The sequence below is a fragment of the Thunnus maccoyii genome, chromosome 18 (assembly GCF_910596095.1).
Source record: "Thunnus maccoyii chromosome 18, fThuMac1.1, whole genome shotgun sequence".
In the NCBI taxonomy this organism is placed as follows: Eukaryota; Metazoa; Chordata; class Actinopteri; order Scombriformes; family Scombridae; genus Thunnus; species Thunnus maccoyii.
This window is the reverse complement of record NC_056550.1, coordinates 13775728-13797172: the sequence shown is the minus strand read 5'-3', so window position 1 is coordinate 13797172 and position 21445 is coordinate 13775728. Positions and strand designations below refer to the sequence as shown.

At 41.5% G+C, this 21445-nt stretch overlaps 2 protein-coding genes across 5 annotated transcripts; one reads left to right on the top strand and one right to left on the bottom strand.

Annotated features, from left to right (window-relative positions):
- Positions 1–36: 36 nt before the first annotated feature.
- On the bottom strand, positions 37–6172 carry bri3 (brain protein I3). Its single transcript, XM_042392866.1, has 3 exons — positions 5590–6172; positions 4126–4234; positions 37–1545 (listed from the first exon to the last, which is right to left on the bottom strand). Exons 1-3 carry the CDS (start codon positions 5732–5734, stop codon positions 1413–1415), a joined length of 387 nt encoding a protein of 128 aa, XP_042248800.1. The 5' UTR covers positions 5735–6172; the 3' UTR covers positions 37–1412.
- tecpr1b (tectonin beta-propeller repeat containing 1b) lies at positions 4262–20606 on the top strand. Of its 4 annotated transcripts, none has more exons than XM_042392814.1 (27): positions 4262–5523; positions 6720–8431; positions 8622–8721; positions 10141–10373; positions 10468–10650; positions 10795–10917; positions 11008–11130; positions 11802–11976; positions 12234–12334; positions 12434–12535; positions 13493–13620; positions 13768–14378; positions 14692–14804; positions 14909–15064; positions 15285–15434; positions 15629–15786; positions 16069–16196; positions 16696–16789; positions 16902–16998; positions 17098–17177; positions 17276–17332; positions 17421–17595; positions 17805–17940; positions 18058–18150; positions 18262–18368; positions 18557–18676; positions 19504–20606. In XM_042392814.1, the coding sequence occupies exons 4-27, from the start codon at positions 10149–10151 to the stop codon at positions 19642–19644; spliced, it is 3576 nt and encodes a 1191-aa protein (XP_042248748.1). In that variant the 5' UTR covers positions 4262–5523; positions 6720–8431; positions 8622–8721; positions 10141–10148; the 3' UTR covers positions 19645–20606. The 4 variants fall into 4 exon arrangements, with proteins under 4 accessions (XP_042248748.1, XP_042248747.1, XP_042248746.1 ...); XM_042392813.1 differs by lacking the exon at positions 4262–5523 and adding an exon at positions 6195–6283; XM_042392812.1 differs by lacking the exon at positions 4262–5523 and having other exon boundaries at positions 6540–8431.
- The last annotated feature ends 839 nt before the right edge of the window (positions 20607–21445 follow it).

The window sequence follows — 21445 nt, the reverse complement described above, 5'->3', positions numbered from 1 at the left end:
ATGTATTACATGGAGAAATCAAGCACACAGTCAAACTTGAGTAGCATTCATTTTTAATTACAGTAACTCATATATAAAAAGTAAGAACCTCAATCATAAGAGCGTGCGTAGTGTGTTTTCTAAAGCAAGACGTTTTAAAATCCCTCCCACCCACTTATATCTCTTTTTTTTCTTCTGCCGCGGACAATTATATAACATCTTGCTGTGATGGAAGACGAAGACATGGAGATACTGCAGAAACAGGGACATAGACATTCTCGATTGATTGTCTGGCTGGGAGGAATGGGGCTGGGCGACTTGTCACACAGTAGCGTACTAAGATAAAAATCCAGAGATTATACACATTATTGAGAGATTTCTGAGGCTTTCACTCTCAGCATGCGTCCTTGAAGCGACACTCGTTGAAGGAGAAGTCCACGCTTCAATACAAGAGTCCTCTTAAAGTAGAAGTCCTTAGTCAAACAGTGATTGAGGTTGTAAAGTCGAGGGCATTTCAGATTGTATGTACCTGAGGTCTGCATTGGCCCTGGAAAAACACAACCTAGCAGAATAATCATCAAACAAACGGTCAGTGCAAATATGGCCCCTAGAAATAATACCAACAAAAATAAACAAAATGCTGCAGGCTTTCTGTCAAACAGAAGTCCGTTGTTTCAGCTGGGACAGTTTACATCCAAGGATCTTTACACATCTTCTTAAACTGGTTGTGTTATTCCATGTCATATTCCATTCACACTGAGCCAAAAAAAAGAACAAAACATTTCAAAATAGGGATGCATTTCCTTAAAAAGCTAATATATCAGTGATTTACACAGATGCTGTGATGAGTACAATGTTACTAAGTACAATGTTAACCCAAAATATGTACGCAATGTGCCAGCAAAGACAAAAAAAAAAAAAAAGATGCCTCGGTTAATTCTGGCTTGACAAAACATGAGGGAATCTGCTCAGATCCTCAGATAACTGAGCTAAAAATCTACAGAAGAAATGACTGATGGAATCTCTGATGATCACTCAGCATGTAGTGAAGGCACTGACAACAGCTGGACACTAACATATGCTAGAATATATCCTAAACTAGCAGATGAAAATTGATTTTTTTTTAAATTTATTTATTTTTTTTTTTTTTTTTTACACGTGCCTCTAATAAAAACTCGTATCATAATTCATAGTAATATCATCTTGATCATTTGTTGTACACAACAGAATGGCAACAGCAATGTGCAATATTAAGAGAAGATAACAAAATGAAAGACACAAAAATTCTGGATTTTGTGTGTGTGTGTGTGTGTGTGTGTGTTTGTGTTTGTGTATGTATGTGTGTGTGTGTGTGTGTGTGTGTGTGTGTGTGTGTGTGTGTGTTTGTGTGCATGGGGAGCACAAGCGTGTGCATGAGCTGTGGTTTGGTCCCTCTAGCCGAAGGTGGCGCCACAGTTGGGACATCTTCTCTGACGCAGTGCGAAGCAGAAGAGGATACCAAGCGGGAAAAAGAAGATGGCACACAAGATCCCCAGACAAGTGAAGTCATCCTCCAGGACACCAACTCTGCAACACACACACACACACACACACACCAAAAAGGATAAGTAGGTAACATTGAACAGACATACTGATGTAGGATTTTTAATTTTCGGTTTTGTGCCTGTTTAGCTGTCAGTGATCACACAGTCCTAACAACAGTTTACTGAATGTTTATCTGCAGTCTGTCTCTGTTGTCTTCAATCTGAACCATGTCCTGACATTTCACACTAATCAACCATCAGGAAGGTACTGCTCAGTGTGAGTCTGACCTCATTCTAAAAAGAACAAAAAGTTCAATTTGCAATGTCTTCACTTGTCCCATTCAAAATCAGCTTTGGCTGAGGAGCGTAAAAATGTGCTATTTTCCCATAGACTCACTGCAGAGACCAGAGACAGATAGAAATCTTTAAAAATCTCAACAGTTATCCTTTAATCATCCTAAAGACAGAAACAAAGAACCAACAAGATAAAAGCAGTCAGATAGTTGCCACTCTCCCCCAGTCCCACGGTACTTGAAGTTCTTTTTACAAATTCTTGATTTCTGCATCGGTATGTGAGATATAAAGGTAGCTCAGCATTTGGCTTATGCTGCATTTTAAATTCCATTGCAAAAAGATTAAAATGTCTTAAGAGAAAAGGGAAGTACAACCTAGAAAGTTTTTTGCCCTGTGTGACAAATATCTGATGATAAAAATAACCGACTCATCAAAACATGAAGCAATTTGTCTTGAAGGCTGTGAGCTTGAGCAGCTTTAATCCAGAGTCACGGTAAACAAAGTGCTAACCGTGGTCTCATGACTGCACCATGCCGACCAGCGAGGCCAGTAAATCTGCTGGAGGCCCGGCAACATATCAACCTCGACCTCAGTGAGAGATGAGAAATGAAAAGCCGCTTTGGAAAACACTTACTGATAATGCTATGAAAGGGTGTGACAGAGCAATGTATAATTAGATGATAGATTAAATAATGTGCCTTAATTACACTGATAATATTAGATTGTGCTTCAGTGACAAACTGGATGAACCCCATTAACATTTATAATAAATGAATATTTGAACCACTCTAGGTGCTGCTGTGCCTCCTCATGTGTTTGCATTTCCACAACTTTTTTGTACACTGGTGCCAGGAACTTGCTTTTTTTGACACAGACAACATGATCATAATGCAAATGCCTTCTAAAAACTGTGCCGGCCTCTTCCAACTCCACTGAAAGTTTTACATATAGTAAACATGCAACACTGCACTTTTAGAAACATGAGATCATTAAAAAAAAGTGATTTGTGGAGCAACTAAAGCCAGGTAAGAAAAAAAGAATTAAAGAAACACCAGTGTCTTAGTCAATGTGACTGTGGATGATGCTTATATATAAGATGAATGTGTATCAGTACTGCTTTGCATCCATTTCTAAAAGTGTGCCATCACCAACTGCTTAATAAATATTGATACTGCTGATTTTCATGCTGTATTAATAGAAAATACCCAGATCTTCACTGCAGCTCTATCAGTCTACACTACAACCCCGTTTTAGTAAGTTAATCAACAGTAAATTAATCTGTTTTGATAATTGAATGATCATTTAGTCACTTTTTAAGCAAAAACGCTAAAAATTTGCTGATTGCAGCTTTTCAAATGTTAGGATTTCAAGCTCTTCTGTGTCATTCATGATTGTAAACTGAATATCTTTAGATTTTGGACAGTTGATGAGACAACACAAGACATTTGATATAAACAAGACGATTCATTGAGAAAATAATGAGCAGATGAATCGATAGTGAAAATAATCATTAGTTGCAGCCGTATTTGTAACTATGTAACTATAAAAAGACAGTTACCAAGCACATAAATAACCACGTTAACTTTCAGTTCAAGTAAAACCACCAGATCTGCACTTGCAGCGTAATTGCTCAATATGTGACAATGAGCAAATCATAAACCTACACACCTGGTTCCTTAACTTCCTGGAAATATATCTCATTATTCAAATTCAACTAGTGCACAAGAGCATGTCTGATTTCCATTTGAATTGTGTCCTGCAGTCACCTTTGGCCCTGTGTGGCCTGACCAGCCCCGTCACATGTTTGAGGCTGAAATCATCCGACTGACAGGATGTTGACTCAGACATAGTGAAACCAATGTAAAACTTTTTTTTCTAAAACTGAGAGTCACATCCTCTTAACTTTGGTTCACACTGTAGCCCTGACAGAATACACATATAGTAGGAGCAATGAACATACACATATAGATAGTATAAATATATAAATAAAAATAAAGAAACACAGACAGAAACAGATGATGGCAGCTTCAAAAGGATCTAAGCTAAGAAACCAGCTTAGTCACAGTGAGCATGGGACACTCATGTTACCCACGTGATGAAAGAGAGACCTCACTCGTTGGCAGTGAATGGTCTTCATCAGTGGACAAATTAAGTGAACTGGTGCTTTACTGTCTTTATCCTCGGTGTATAATTGTGAACATTGTACCTCATGTTCTATTTATTCTTGTATGAACTGTAACTGCGCATGTTTATCAGTGTTCTTACAAAAGTAGGACACTTAAACAACATGCAGTCACTACTATGATAAAGTGTATATGTGTGTACTCACCTGCAGGCAGGGCAGCCTCCCACCACCACTACAGACGGTTGGATGATGGTGTAAGTTCCACCGTAGGGCTGCTGGGATACAGCTGGGGCCATTTGGGCTGAGGGGTACCCTGTGGTTGAAAGGAGATGAGTGTGAACATGTACTGTAAATAATTATATCATTTTAAATCATTAAAGAGATCACCATATCATGTTTTCATTTTTAATTTTAACCCGAGTGAATATCAGTGTAAATGTGATTGCTTTAGAGGGGCCGCGCACACTCAGCAGTGACGCATATTCACAATCAGAGGCTCACTGTGAACAGGCACAGCAACACAGATAGTACTGAAGTGGGAAGTTCCAGAGCACAACGTACTAATAAACTTAATTAAGCACCGATAGAACAAAAGTTAGTGACAATCATACCGGTTGGTATTTGCCATCTCAAAGTCAAGTTAAATTGAGCGTTAGTCCAGTATGATCTGGAATTGGTCTATTGGTATAGTTTGTGCAAATGTCATGTTATAGAGTGCTAATGCAGTAATAGAAAGTCTTTGTGAGAATGTACTTAGTGTTTTTCTGCTCCTGAACATTCAGGATAACATGATTAATTGGGCTAAAAGAGACTGGGATTATTATTGGTTACAAGGAATAATAAAACAGCTCTAAGACTTCAATAATTACATCTGATTAATATCAGCTGGCTGGAGAAAGTCAGAAAATAGGTCATGACACAATCAGAGGTGAATGTTGGAGGGTTGGTGCTTCAGTGGTTAATTTCACTGACACACTCAAACCATATTGACTTTTTAGCAAGTGTACATCTAGAGTGATATCTATGTGAGTCAGTGAACTTTGATACCATAACCACACTTGCATGCCCCGTTTGTCAACGCACCTTCTGCCAGATAAATACCTCTGATTTGTACTTGTGTCTACGTACACCGTTTACAATGTTTATTCCTTTACAGCAACAGTTTCCTTTTCAGAGAATGCAAACAGGAAATTATAGAAGATTGCCAGGAAATTATAAAAAAAAATGCTTAATTTTAGAACGGCGTAACTTCCTTGATGCATTTATGGCACCCTTTATACAACATTCAGATTATGACTGTCAGCAGTTATGGAGAACTGTCCTTGAAAGGCGAATGTTTTCTAGTTTATGCAAAGACATTGGTCTGTAGAATAATATAATAACAGACGTCGCGATCGCCATACTGCGCTTGCGCAACAGAAGCATCAGATCAACAAAAGTATTTGCTACTCTTTCTCCATATTTGTACATTAAATCTCGGACACCTCTAAAAAAAAACACTATATGTCGTTCCCAGACTCTGAGTCAAAACAAAGCGAGCAACAAGCTTTGTTTTAAACGAAGACGGAAGTGTGCAGGAGTGACCCCTCTCTTCCAGTCTGGGTACTTTACTTTCTGGCAAACGTGAGGACCGTGTTGGAAGTGTGCGACATTAACCGAGCTACTTGCCTGGGCCGTCGGGGTAGGGGTAGGGCGGCGGGGCCGGAGGGGGGATGGCCCCATAGCTGTGCTGCTGCGGGCCGTATTCATACGCCCCGGGGACGGTGTTGTAGGCGGGTGGTCTGTCCTGAAGAAGAGGTTTGCTGTCCACCATCTCTCCCGACGTAATGCGTCCTCAACTTGTCTCGTTCTCTGCCTTCAACTTAATGCGCCAGCGATAGAAAGGGTCAAAACTGCACTCGGGCTACTTCTCCTTTGTTGTCCGAAAAGCCGTGCGACGTTGGTTGACACGCAGTGGCGACAAAAACAAAGAAAATAAAGAAAAGACGCTGCGCAAAAATGAAACTTCGTCCCTCTCCATGCGCCAACTTTGTCCCTGGCGGCGCAACAACCCCAAATATTTACCAAATGTCCGCTTCAAAGACAGGAATGATCTGAGTCAGTCTGGTAATGGTTAACTTAACTCCATTTCCCTCCTTGCGGTTGGTCCTTTGGTACCAGAACAACAGTGATCTGTCATCACAGCACCTTATAACTCAGCTGGAACTCAGAAAGGCTTTTCCTTTCTGTCTGGATTGTCACAAGAGAAGAATCATGTGATGAGCTGCTGTAGCGCCTCTGCGCACAGAAAGGCTTCTTAAAGAGACAGTTCATGGAAATAAAAGGCTGTAATGCTGCATGCAGTGCACTGCAGAGCCGAAGTGTATGAGTGAATAAAATGTCAATATGATATTTTAAAAACGTGAATATTTCCTGATAATGGAACCCAGACAATCAAAAGTAGTATAAAACCGGCAAAGGGATCATATCTATGGGTAATAAAATACCCAGAAGAACAAAATTATGCGAAAAATTACAAAACAAGGAAAATACTTTTATTCTAATTCTATTATTATTGTTATTATTATTATTATTATTATTATTATTATTATTATTATTAGGGCCAGGCCATAATTAGATGTTAAAATGAAAAATAAAGAGGTAAATGTGTTAGTTGAAGTAAAAAAAAATATTTTAGAAATGAAAATGACCCTTTAACACTCTGAAGCTATTGAAAAACATGTCATTTATTCATGAGTTTCTTGCACATGTTTAATGTTGATGGAACCACTTTCTTCTCTTGTGTTTTATTCCAGCAGTGGCTCAGATTACTGTGCCTCCATCTACAGCACCTGAAGTCTTCTGGAGCACAACAAGGCTATATGATGAATTGAAACTGATATAAAAGAATATTAAGATGTGAAGTTTTGGTGAAAATGGTACTAGTACTTGTAAAAAGTATTTTTAAGTTCCATTTTATGATACTTTATATGTCTACAATATTTCAGTGGAAGGTATTGTACTTTTTATTCTACTACATTTATTTGATGGGAAAAGTTACAAGTTACTTTTTTGATTCATATTTTACATGACAAAAACATATGATAAGCTATATTAAATACAATGCATTGTGTAGTGTTAAACCACTGATTTCTAACCTAAAACATTGAGGCCACTTGTCAGATGTAGGTTATAGGGTTTGTTTGCATTTCCACCAAAGAGATCTCACCTCTAAACTTATCAGATGTTTTAGCTTTAAATAAGTGTCTGAAGCTTAAAGAAGCGTTTTTGTTGTTTGTTTTGTTTTGTTTTTTCAAAAAAAAAAAAAGAAAAAAGTGAAGATTATAGAAAAGTCCAAAAATGAATACAAATGTATGGAGCAGAACTTTGTATTTTCTTTCTTACCCCATTGATTATTTCAGGACCCCACAGATTTATCTTTTGACCCTTTGCAGGGGACTCGAACCCTAGGTTGGGAACCACTGTATTAAACTTAAAGTTAAAATTAGCTCCAGCAGTAAAATTATACTTATGCGCGGCTGCATCAATATTAACAGTCTAATAATATAACACTCATGAGAGCCATTTTCTGCAGTACTCATTGCCAATGATAAGTCTGTACTTTTACTACTGTAAGGTAATTTAGAGTAAACTTTTAAATACAGGGCTTTTAATTGTAATGGAGTATTTTTACATTTTTATACTTATACTTTAAAAAAGGATCTGAATACTTCTTCCACCACTGCCAATAGATTAGTCTGTCTAGAGGTGGGCATGTGCCAACAGTCTACAGGTTTTTATTCCATCCAAACACCAGGATCTCATCAGTGACATCACCTGCTGAGGTGATGGCTGCAATGCAATCCTGCAGACTGTTGGTTCTTCCTGGCACATGGTTGGCCACCTTTGATCTAGAGCATCCTCCTGCAGCTCAGGTGGATCATTTCAAAAAATTCTGCACCATCACCGCTGTCCAGGGTGCTGATCCTGGGACCCCCGGGGATGAGGGAGCTATCCAAGGTGCTCGTTGTTGCTTTACCAAACAACAAGTTATTTAGGAAAGTTGCCAATAAATTCTGCTCCAAGTATCTGTGCACCACTTTGACAACTTATTTCCATCTTTTTCATCGATGTTGCCAGGCTGTGTCTGTGCAGTAGCAGCAGCTCGGACTATTCCTGCTTTAAACACATTTCCTGGTTTCGTGCTGGTTTGTGATGAAATGTTCCTAACAAGTAAAACCAACCTTGCGCTTCAATAATTCATCTGGCGCTGAATTAATTATTGAAATATGCGCGGCCATTGGGAGAAAGAAATGTCAGTGGTCTCCCGTGTTTGACCAATAGGCGAGAGAGATCCCGCACTCCTGCCGAGTTTCGACCAATCAGAGCGACTCTTCCTCCATTTCCTGTTGCGGACCTGGAGTTGGACAGAGCATTCCTCTGCCTCAGAATGGGAATTAATTACCACAGTGGGAATGTGTATGAATGACTTTTTCAATCCAAAGGTGTTGCTCGCGACAGAGCCTTATATGTAAGTAATTGCAATGCTTTTGAATATCTCAGAGGGAAAGCTGCGTGCTGCCTGCCTCCTGGACATGTAAACAGCTTATAGCCGACTTTGCGTAGTCCATATCAGCTATCTGTGTCATCACGCCGCATCGCATACACAGCAACCTCCTCTGTGGTTATTTGATTTTGATTTTGAATGTGTCCTACTATAGCATGGGCCTCCGAGATGACAGGTATCGGCTGTTGCGCCTGATGTCATGACGCGTCTGTTGATACTCCCTTGACAACAGCGGATCGGATACCAATATTCAGGTAGGCTGGTGTCGGAGCCCTCAGTGTTTTCCATCCAGGCTTTACTGTTGCGCCTGTGTGCGCGTAAAGCTCATCTGCAGCCTGCAGGGTAAGTTTACTCTACAATACTGCAGTCTCACAACAACTATGTAATGTGATATGACTCCACGGTCTTCTCAGTCTTTATTTACAGCCACTGGTTCAGCCTATTTGTTTTAGAGAATGAAGTTCATGCTTCATTCATTCAATGGTTTGGATCCATTGCACATTAAGTGAGATAATAAGAAGAGCCGAATAAAGGCCTGTTTGGATGGATAGCAGCAGCCGAGGCATAGGGGCTGTCAGGCAGTAGGTACTATAGCGGATTAGTATCAGTCGATAAAGCAAGTGTCAAGTCAGCCAGCCAGAATGAAAATACAACTTCCGGTCAGAGATTTCAAATTAAAACCGTCCTGTCACTTTTTTATTCTAACGTTGAAGAACAGGTTCACAATTTTTCAAGTCTGTCTTGAAACAATATTCGGGCGCTCATTTGAAACATGAAACAGTTTTTGTTGGCTGTGATTATTCCTCCTGTTCATACTGGCCGTTTAAAGATCCTTTCCTAATGCACTTTCAATGTAAGAGATGGGGGACAAACAGTCCTTGTTTTGCACAAAAGTGTATTCAAAAGTTTATCTGAAGCTAATATGAGGCTTCAGCAGTCTTGAGTTAGTTTGCCAAGTGGATATCTGTCAAAGTTGCAGTCTTTTTAGTACAAAATTACCTCTTTTTGTTTCCCTGCAGCAGAAGGACAGTAACAACAAGAGGAGATTTTGCACTATTATTACGATGACTATTACTTTGGAAGATATCAACTTGACTAATATAGACTGCTTAAACCTTATATAAGCTTCAGATGAACTTTGGAATACATTTTTACACAAAACAAGGACTGAAGGATTTTGTCCCCCATTATTTACATTGAAAGTGCATTAGGAAGGGATCTAACAGCCAGTATGAACAGGAGGAATGATTACAATAAGCAAAAACAGTTTCAGTGTTCATATGGGCACCTGACCATTAGACAACTTGAAAAATTGTGAACCCATCCTTAAATCTTTTGATCTTTGAGAACTTGAATTTGAGGAATTTGAGAAGAATGTTTTAAGAATAAAGTTAGAAACCTGAAAATAAAGTCACAATAAACTCAGACTTAATTCTCCTTCTCAGTTTAGTGGCGGACTTCTGAAAATAAAATTAAAATTCTGAATCCTGAGTGTAACCAAAGAAATTTCATCACCCTAGTCTTAGCGGTCACTGTTCAAGGATGAATCTTCATGCAAATGTAGTCTTCACTTCTGGCCTTACCTCCTCAGAATATCAATAAGGCTGAAGTACACAGTCAAAATATACTAAGCAGCTTGAATGGATGAGATCTATCTTCATGTCTCTGCTCAGGGGCCACCATGCCCATCACGCTGCTGTGGGCCGTGGATGTGTACGGCAGGGTGTACAGTGTTTCCACAGCCTGCCAGCGATGGGAGCGCACCGACGACATGCTTCTAGAGCTCAAGCGCGTCACTGCGGGGAAGGGGCGCTGCTGGGGCATCGGCTGTGACCACCATGTATACCTCAACATGATGCCCCACGAGACCCCTATCCGCTACCGGGAGGAGACCTATGAAAACCAGGTCGGCCTAAGCTGTATGTTGTCACACTTAAAGTGTAGACAGCTGTGTGTGGGATATGCTTAAGTGCTGTTTCTCTGTATGTGTATGTTTTCAGAGATGGAATCCAGTGGATGGCTTTACTGACACGCTGCTGCCCACCGACCGCTGGCCGTGGAGCGACGTGACCGGGATGAATCCCCAACCGCTCCACAGCTTCGAGCTGCCCTCCCGCAGCTGGGAGTGGGAAGGAGACTGGTATGTGGATCAGAGCTGTGGAGGAGAACCCAGCCAGACTGGGGTGAGAGCCGACATATGCCATTACGAACACACACACTCCTTATTTCTTTATAGCTGTCTTTCTTTCTGTTTCTGCTATTTTTCAAATTTTGATTGATGAAATATATATTTTTAGTCATACTGTGCCCACTCTGTTTCTCTTCAGGGCTGGGAATATGCAGTCGACTTCCCGGCTAACTTCTCCCCAGATAAGAAGTGGAACTCTTGTGTTCGTCGTAGGCGTTGGATCCGCTACAGAAGATACATAGCACAAGGCTCCTGGGCAAAGGTTTGGACACTCACACTCTAATCCTGTCAAATACTATCAGAGAAGAGTAGTTAGATTGAAGACTCAAGTCAAGTTTCTGTCCTTCTGCAGATCCCCTTGGACAATCCCAGGAAACCCCCGCTGCCGCTCTGTGACATCAGCTGTGGTGGCTGGGAGATGAGTGACCAGTCTGGAAGGTACCCCTACCTCTGGGGTGTGTCCCAGCAAGGACAGGTCAGTCTGCTTGACCAATAGTTGGTGCATGTGAAGTTCACCTACTCTTTTTCCTCATTTTCTTTATCTTTTTTCAATTTAAGGTGAAGAATTTCATGCTCCACTCTGGTTTTGAGAATTTGCAACAACAATAAATGATAAAAAAAAGATTGAATGATTGTAAAAGTTCCTGAAATTATGTCACAGCAGTGAATATATCCTACATTTGTTCACAGTAACGTGTGTTTTCCCCCTCAATGACTTCTACACTATTGTTGCACACTTGATTTATACATTTACAACACCTGGTCTTTAATAAAGCCTCATCTGTCTTAATCAAACACACTGTTGATTATGAAACAGTTTATATAATTGAAAAAGTTGTGTTTGGAAATAAGCTTTTGTACAAGTTTCAGGTGCAAAACCCTGATTTCAAGCACCCCTTTTTGAATTATATAACATTCCATGGATACTGTAGCAACAGGCTGCCGCTGCAGTAACAGTTCACTTATCATTTTCGGCCACATGGGGGCAGCATGACATCATATAATGTATGGAGTCAAACTTTAAGATCTCTCTGAGCCAAGTAAATCCTGTTTGATTTATCTTATCATGGCTGTATTTTATTCCAAGGAGCATGTCATACCATATCCTACAAAGTCCAGTCTTATGAGTTTATCTTTACTCTCCAGGTGTGGTTCAGGGAGGGCATCCAACCTCGGGTCCCAGAGGGCTCCAGCTGGGAGGAGGTAGAAGTGCCCAAGGAGGTGGCTCAGATATCGGTTGGTCCCAGAGACCTGCTGTGGGCTTTACTCTGGGATGGGAACCTGCTGGTCCGTACTGGTCTCAGCCTGGACAGCCCAACTGGTCAGCATCCACTGTAGTTCACATTTATCCCCCAAACTAATCACTCACCTCAACTCTTCTTCAGACTAGACACGTACTACCCTATGTAGATAAACAACAGCAACACTTATTTTTCAAAAGTCAAATGTCATGGTTTAATTTTAAATGTAATTTGAGCAGCATCTTTTAGAAAACACAACTTAAACTACCACATCAGTTTGCTTAGATGAGCATTTGACTTGATGTTGTGTCAGAACAGTGTTTTCTTCCTCTATCAGGCACATCATGGGAAGAGGTGGAATCACCAGGAAAGGGGGTTGAAGCACTTCATGTGGCTGTTGGAGTCAGTGTGGTCTGGGTGGTCACTAAAGACTACAAGGTGAGTCAGTACTTTTCACATGTACTAGACCATGAATATCTGTGTTTCGTTGTGGTGGTAAAATATCTTGACTTCTGACTGGTGTGCACATGTATCCAGGTGTGGTTCAGGCGCGGCGTGAATTCCCACAACCCCTGTGGCTCAGGATGGATCAGCATCGGAGGGGAGATGATGATGGTGGATGTAGGACTCAATGACCAGGTTAAATGACTTCTTTTGCAAATTTCATCATAATTGATTGACATGATTTTCGCCTTTTAGGTATAATGCAAGAGTCTACTGGACAACAGCAAAGTCAACTTTACATTGTAATTGTGTTTATGTAACGTCACTACAGTCAAGATATGACAGATTTTCAATGTATGTATTCTTAATGTATTCTTAAGTATATCATTTTACTTAAGCATTCCACCCTTTTTGATTTCTTTAAACCTTACTGTAACTAGCTTTTACCCAAGCCTGCTTTCCCTCTGACCGATTCACTTTACCCTCACTTTGGATCTGGTTTCAGGACGAGCCAGATCAGGGCTGGGGTCAGGGCAGAGAGGGCTTCACTCTGTATCACACTGCTGAGGACTTTGCTAGCACTGCAAACCCTCATCTCACACCTCCTCCCCTTCGGTCTCTCACCCCTTGTCCCCCTCCCCCAGGCCTTCTACCTCTAGCCTCAAGTCCTTAACCCACGGCTGCCCTGTAACACGAGTATAGCCAGCCGTTCCAGCCAATGTCTCAGCAGCAGCACCTCAAGACCAGCCTTATATATCCCCAGACTGTATTCCCACTGGCCTCACATATGGGAGACTCCCTAATTAGAAGCTGGCCAAGGCGTCGTCATCATATCCCATATTTCATATTTCAGGGCTGCAATTATGGATGTGGCTTGTGTGAGGTGGCAGGTGCCAGGGTTACAGTATATGACCTTATAAAGTAACAGTTGCCTGTGTCTTATTAGTGCATTTGATGTATCTTTGATGAGTGAATAAAAGTTATGTTTTATTTTATTTGACATGTATTTATCCATTTTTATTTTGCAACAGAATTTCCTTCTTGTGATGCTGATGCTCAATAATGAGATGTTCAACAGGTGTGTGTCTCTGATTGTTATGTTTCACCTTTTTTATTTTCTAAGTTTTTTTTTCTTCTCTCTTTTTGTGTCAGGTTTGGGCAGTCGGCGAGGACCGCGGCCTGTATTTCAGAATGGGTGTGACCCCATCTGAACCAAGCGGGAACGGCTGGATACCTGTTTCTGCCCAGTGGGGCAATAGCAAAGAGCTTATCCCGCCCAGGTCTGTATACATAATTGAGATTAATCTTTTAATTGACAAATTATATTTTATATAGAGATGTATAAATGGTTTCGCAATGTAATCTTTGTTCCCATCATTTCTGACCTGTTTTCATCTATTTTTGATTCTCTCTGTGTTGTTTAATAGGGATGACTGTGAGTTTAGTGGACAGCTGACAGAGGCCTCTCAAGGCTCAGTTTTGAGCTGCACTGACTCGGACTCGGAGGTAGGCCCCACTGACCCGCAAAACAGCACTAATGACACCCCAATCCTGGAAGCAGCAGACCCCGCTGTAGTCCCCTTAGGGGGAGCTGACACACCTACACTTCCCCTGGAGACAGAAGACACTCCCTTAACCGCCCAACAGGATGCCCCCAAGCCCTTCATCCCCGCCAGCGACAGTTTCATTAACAGCCTGGTCTCGGACCGCGAAAAAATTTCCACGCCCCAACCGTCCATCGCAGAGATACCTCAGGAAGAGGTTGAGGAGCCCTCACTAGCCCCGATACTCCCAACCCCTGAAGCCACTGGACACAGCGTCCCCTGGAGTAACGTGGATCTGGAGGGGACAGAGGCAGCTCGAAGTGCACGGGCGGCGGGGCCCTCATCGGGCGAAGGCAGCGCTGGTGCCACCTATGCCTTGGGTCTGGAGACCTCTCAGGGTGTTGGGGAAGAGGATGGGCCAGTTTGGACCTGGATCTCCGGTGGAGGCTGCGATGTAGAAGCGAATTCACAGATCAGCTGGCTCAGTCCTACAGGTATACAGACAACTAGTATGCAATGATTTCAAGATTTAAGTATTTACTCAAAATATTATAAAACACGAGTTAGATAAATTAAAAAAAAAGGTAGTAAAATCTGCAGGTGAGTTGATATAATGATGATACACAAAATAATGTAACCACCTCATGGAAAAATACCAGTTTATATCTGTATATCTGTGTTGTTTGAATGTTGTAAATTGTCTGTCTACGTGTGTTTCAATTGTTACATGTGTATAGACACACTGTATGTGTTATTTCTATGGTTGTTTGTCTGTATGACTGTCTGACTTGTGTGTCTGTCTGTCAGGTCCTCTCACCAGTTCTTTGTCACTGACGCCCGTCCAATCAGCAGCCTGGAGCGAGCAGCAGCAGCAGGAACACAGAGAGGAGATCAACAAGAAACCGCTGGAAAGGAGCAATGTAAGACTGATTGTTTTTACTTTTATGTGACATTTGTTTGATGCATTTTCATGCCTCATATTTGTACATATTTGGTCCCATCTCCTTTCTCTTTCCCTCATCAGTCGGTGTGGGTGCGTAAAGGTGCGCTGCGCTGGTGGAGAGACTGGAAGCCTCAGCGGTGGGTGGATGTGGGCGTCGCTCTGGAGCAGTCCACCAAGTCTGACGGCAGGAAGGACAGTATTTTCTTTGTCTACTACACACAATATGATGAGAAAAAGGTTGGTTTAGCTGTTTGCGGTCATTGCCATTTAAATTCTCAAAGGTCAAATTTGATTTTCAATACATTAAAATGGGGCACAGTAACAGATTCACAGGCTAACATTACATCATGTATTTTATTAACTGGACAGGTGACTATCTTGTGAACAACCATGTGACCTGTCAAAAGTGTGCATCAACTCTCTCTCTTCATTTTCTTTCTTGTTCTCCTTGTTTCAGTACCTTCATGTGTTTATAAATGAAGTGACGGCGCTGGTTCCAGTGCTCAGGGACTGCCACTATGCCTTTGCTGTGTACACAGCTCAAAGGACCAAAGAGAGGTGGCCTCTGGTCCTGGCGGCACAAACTGAAAAGGACATGAATGACTGGGTCAGAATTACACAGTAACACCAAAAAAGAAACATTTTAAAGCAAGCAGAGCATGCAGCAAACATTAAAGTGAAAAGTGTGTTAAGCAGATTTTGAAAGTTTGTCATCTTTTTACTTTTCACTGATTATTTATTCGCGAAAATCTGTTGCTGATCACATTCCTTTTTGTTTCTGGGTTTTTGCTGTGTGTTCAGTTGAGCCTGTTGTCTGACTGTTGCTGTGAGTGTCGAGGGATCACAGGCCCCCCATCCAGACAGGCCCTGTGGTCCACAACCTCAAAAGGAGACATTATGGTCCATGAGCCGTCCTTCTCCCTGGAGGCCGCTGCACACACACTGGCCTGTGACCTCATGTGAGACTGATATCAAATGGTGTCTTTTTGCTTTATGTTTCTGTTTTGGTCTGTGGTTTCTCATCACTTCTTTGTGTCTACATTTTCTTACTTCTGGTACACGCAAGTTAACATGTTACTAAACATGCTAACACACTGTGCTGCCTGATGAAAGTGGGGATTTGTTGTGTTGCTATCTCTTCCATACTGTGTGTATGTGGTGGCATTTTGTCTTCCTCTGCTAAAATGTGAGCTTACAATACTGTGGCTAACAATGAGTGCTTCCGCTGTATGGTGCTGCAGGTTCTGGCGGCAGGTCCCGGGTCACCTGTGTTGTGTAGAGTCTAACAGTCTGGGACTGGTGTGGGGCATCGGGTGGGATGGAACCGCCTGGGTCTACAGTGGGCACTATGGGCAACCGCCCACCCCGGGTAAACATGTCCCTGTAGACATCTACCCATATGTTCCCCACATCTTTAAAGGAATAGTTCACTCGAGAATGAAAATTCAAAACCTTTGAAATACTTGGGCCCAGTCCTTTTTTTAGTTTATGTATTATTACAAGTAAACATACCAAATTATTTGCTAGTTACAGCTTCTCAAGCTCAGCATCTTTTGACAAACTATTTGAAAGCATCACTTACACATTAAATAACTATATTTATTAATATTCTATTATAATAAATGATCATTAATGTCATATTTTTGTCACATTCTATTACAAGAATTAACTAGCAGTCATGCAGAGAGAATCAGTGCACTTCTTGCTAACAGCTTGTAGTTTGGTGAGCGGTTGCTTGAGCATGGTTCAAGACTTTCTCATGTGTTGCAGCTGTAGAGACTTGCATACACAAACACACTCACAAATACACATATATATAACTGTTCATTTGCCTATGTTACATTTTTGTCCATGTTTGTTTGTTGCAGGAGATGCAGTTCAGTTGCACCAGCAGATCGACATCAGGAGTGTACATGTGTATGAGAATCAAAGATGGAACCCTATGACCGGATATTCTGACAAGTAGGACCATCTCATCTTTTACACTGTTTAATAAAGTTTTTTACAGTTATTCTTGATCTTTGCACGTGTATTTATTGATGCTTTGAATTGAATTTCTGGCTCACTCCTCCAGAGGACTTCCTACCGACCGCCCTATGTGGAGTGATGAGAGCGGATTGAAAGAGTGCACTAAAGGCAACACACACCCACCCTCCCCTCAGTGGTCGTGGGTAGGTGATATCTTAAGAATCAATCCCTCCAAAATCCCTGCACTATACACATTTTATTTCTTGTTTCATCACCCTTTAATACTCTGACCTGTGTTGCAGGTGTCAGAGTGGGCTGTGGACTACAATGTCCCAGGAGGGACAGACAAAGAAGGCTGGCAGTACGCTGCAGACTTCCCTGTGTATGTAACAACTGTTTGTCAGTGTGTTGTCTCAAAGACAAATAAACATTGTAAGAAAGACATATGTGCTATTCGTTTGACTTATCTCTTTCCTACAGGACATTTCATGGCCACAAAACCATGAAAGATTTTGTTCGTCGCAGAAGATGGACACGGTAATCTGCACACTCTCATACATTTCTGCAGTTTGTAAATCACAGGTTTTTTTTACAACATCACAATGATCATATGTTCTGCATACAGGAAGTGTAAGATCACATTGAGAGGTCTGTGGCAGCAGGTCCCACCCATCCCTCTGAGTGACATCTCATTAATGCCATGCCTGGCCCAGAGCAAGATGGAGCAGGTCCCTGTCTGGGCCCTCAGTGATAAGGGAGATGTCCTGTGTCGGCTGGGAGTCAGCCCCCAAAACCCTGCGGTGAGGAACACCTGTTGAAAAATTTTCTGACAGCATACATGAACAGTTGCTTCTAGCTCTTAAGTATGAGAGACTTACAGTGTGTGCAGCAGGATAAGAGCAATGTTAAAACAACAGTAATTTTGTTTTAATTTAATTTGGCTCTTCTCTGCAAACATCATTGCTGAAAACAACACTTCTCTCTAACTCCAGTGTGTCTGATCTCACAGGGCAGCTCCTGGCTACATGTAGGCACAGACCAGCCCTTTAAGTCCATCTCCATCGGCGGAGCAAATCAGGTGTGGGCCATCGCCAAGGATGGAGCTGTGTTCTACAGAGGATCTGTGTCCCAGCAAAACCCTGCAGGTCAGTTTAAGATGTGAAACTCACAGATAATATTACAACAAATTATATCTGTAAGACAAAAAGTCGAGATGTTGAAATCTGTTATGCACCCATATAAGAGTTATTGTTCCTCTACAGGGGAATGCTGGTACCACATCCCTTCACCTTCAAAGCAGACCCTTAGGCAGCTGTCTGTGGGTCGGACCTCTGTCTTTGCTGTGGATGAAAACAGTGAGTAGAATAGACACATATATTCTTTTAAATTATTGTTACAAGACTTTAAACCCTTTAAAAATGGTCACCATGACTCAAATGGCAATAAACTCCTGTGGTGTCATTTAGGTAACCTGTGGTACAGACAGGGCCTCACCCCGAGCTACCCTCAGGGCTCCGCCTGGGAACTTATCTCTAACAACGTCACCAAGGTTTCTGTGGGACCACTGGACCAGGTCTGTATTTCTACAGCCTACCATACTGTGGTGTTGACAGGAAGTGAGGTCTGGAAATTAGTTGTGATGACTGTATTTACCATAGACATTAAAATGTAATCATCTCTGAAAGCTAAATGACAGTGAGGATGGCGTAACCTGATTTACCCATTTGGTGTTTGGCTCAGTGATGTCTTCCTTCTCTCCAGGTGTGGATCATAGCAGACGGGGTTCCAGGCTTCCCTGCTGAGACTCCTGGAGCTGTCTGCCACAGGCTGGGGTTGGGACCCATGCAACCCAAGGGCCAGTCCTGGGACTATGGTATAGGGGTGAGTCCCTGATCATTAAGTCATGTGCCCTGCAATGCACATTTCATCAACAATGTTAAGGAAAAAGAGAACAAAGAACACGTGGTTTTGTTGACCTGTTTATGACCTATGTGTATTATAAATTATTATTATAGGACACAGCTATATTGTTTATGTCTACATTGTGAAATAATATTTTCTTTTACTGTTGGCTCTCAAGGATAGTTAAAGGATAAGTCTAGTGTTATTCATTTTATTCTTTTTGTCACCAAATCCCATTAAAAGACCAAAACCAGCAACATGTTAATCCGTCTCTCAAAACGTTCTAACTTCTGTACCCAGGTTTGGCTCTCAGCCTCAAGCCTATTTCTCCTTGTCTTCCTGCTAAAGACATAAATCTTTAAAAACAGCTCACAAATACATAGTTTCATTTTTTAAAAAGGCTAAATAATCAACTAAAACAGGTGGGCCCTGCAGTTTTTAGCAAACGTTACTCTAACAGGGGTAAATAGTGTAGTTGGTGAGGACTATTTTCCAGTGCAGATTGATACACATTTAGTTGTTTAGTGAGTATTTCCGGCAGGAAGGTGTACTGTATGTGCAATTATGAACAATATGAACAATTCCGAATATCAACAGATGTATCCTTTAGACATAAAATAGTGCAAATAAATAATAAAACTGCCCCTACTGGTGGCCTGGTCAAGTTACATGCAATTTTGTTTGCAGATAGTTATGAGAATGTCTGTGCATTAAGGCTGTGAATGTCTCCAGATTTGCAAATGCAGGGGTATTTCTAACAGTCACTTTTAGGTATTTACAGTCATTTATGTATGTTTGACTTCCAGGGAGGATGGGAGCACATCAGTGTGAGGGGGAACTCAGCAGAGGCTCCTCGCGCCCCTCACCCTCCGCCTGCTGGCTCCTCGCGCAGCCCACTCCCCCCGCGGCCTCCGAAGCAAGCAAACGGAAACGCTGTGGGTGTGTAGCACCCTCCCATCTCCTCTCCTCTGCCCCAGCTCTGTCTGTGCCTGGATCCATATTTGTCTACTCGGACCCATTCCTGAACGCCCTTATCCCTTCATGTAAAGGGAATGCACAATCATACCATTGAGTTTATACTTTGTTGTTTGGTTGGATTTGACACTTGATCGATGGCTGAATGTTACTCCCTGGCTTGTTTCCCTGGCAGAAGTCATGTCAGTATGCAGTAATGACAAACAGAAAAAGGGAGCATAAGAGCATTAACGTACAATGGATCTTGATGTCTGGTAGTATAAGATTTTAAAAAGTGAGTGCATGTGTTTGCTCTTACTAGGCTTTGACTACTGGATTTTTTGGGATCTAGCAATAGCTTTTATTTATTCTTATATATACAATATCCTGTGAAAACCTAAGAGGGTGGGACTTTGCTAAAGGGCTGCGGCTTGGGTACCAAATTTGTTTTCTTACACACAATCCCACTGTAGCCTAAATTGTCTTGGTTTCTAGAATATTGTTGTTTTGTTTGTTTTTGTGTTTGATTTTCTTGTCATTCTTTTGCATGTGATTTCAATTATGGATTTATGCATTCGTTTGATTTTGTTTCTCCATATGTTTGGGCCTATTATATGTTTGCAATTGAGTGTTTTTGCCCATATTGCTACAAAAAGCCTTCTTAATATTGAGGACCTTTTCAAAAGGACTGGCAAAATTTGAGATATTCATACTATATGAAAACACATTGCTCTACAATTACAGGTGGCTGCAGAGGAAATATATAAAAAAAACTGCAATTCAGTATACATCACCACATAATACCTCTTGGCTCCTGCAATAAAGAAGTTCTTCCTGTTAGTATTATGTCCGAAACTGCTATGACCGTTACTGTTGAAACAGCAGGTCCAAATGTCACCATGACTGGACATTCATCTTACAAGGGCATTAAAATGTGAAATAAAAGTCTAAAAATACTGTGATATGTTCTGACATCATTTCACAGTAGATTTAATAATAATACATTTAATTTGTACCACACTTTTCATTCATAGTGAAACTCAAAGTGCTACAGTATTAATAACATAGAACACACAACATAAAGAAAATAAGAGTTGAGATGAAAAAGCCTTCCTGAATAGAAAGATTTTAGGCCTTTTATAAAAAGAGACTAGGGTTTGTGCTGCCCTCAGATGGTTAGGAATTTCTGTTGATGGATTTGTATGTGAGTAGCGGGACTTTGTGGTCAATCCTGAAGGAGACAGGGAGCCAGTTCAATTAAAACAGAATTGGTGCTATATGTTCGTATTTTCGCATTCTCATCAGGATCCTGGCAGTTCTGAATGTACTGGAGCTTCTCGATGCTCCTGCCAGGGATCCCTGTGAAGAGCGCATTGCATTGCAGTAGTCCAGTCTTGAGGAGATGAAGACATGGACAAGTTTCTCTGCATCTGACAGGGTTAGTGAGGTGGAGTTTAGAGATGTTTTTGAGATGGTAGAAAGGTTTTGCACAGATGTCTTATATGGCCACCAAAAGTCAGCAGATTAGTGACTGACGAGGAAAGGGCTATCAAAGGTGAGATGAGGTATGTGCTCATCCAGACCTTTATCTCCTTAAGACAAGTACTGAGGCATGACATGGGTGCAGAAGGGCTTGGGGCAGTTTTGATGTACAGCTGGGTATCATCAGCATAGCAATGAGAAGACATCCCATGTCTGCTGGTTACAAGTCCAAAGGGGAGTATGGAGAGGGTAAACAGGATGGGGCTGAGAACCAATCCTTGCGGAACATTACAAGTGACAGGGAGTGATCTA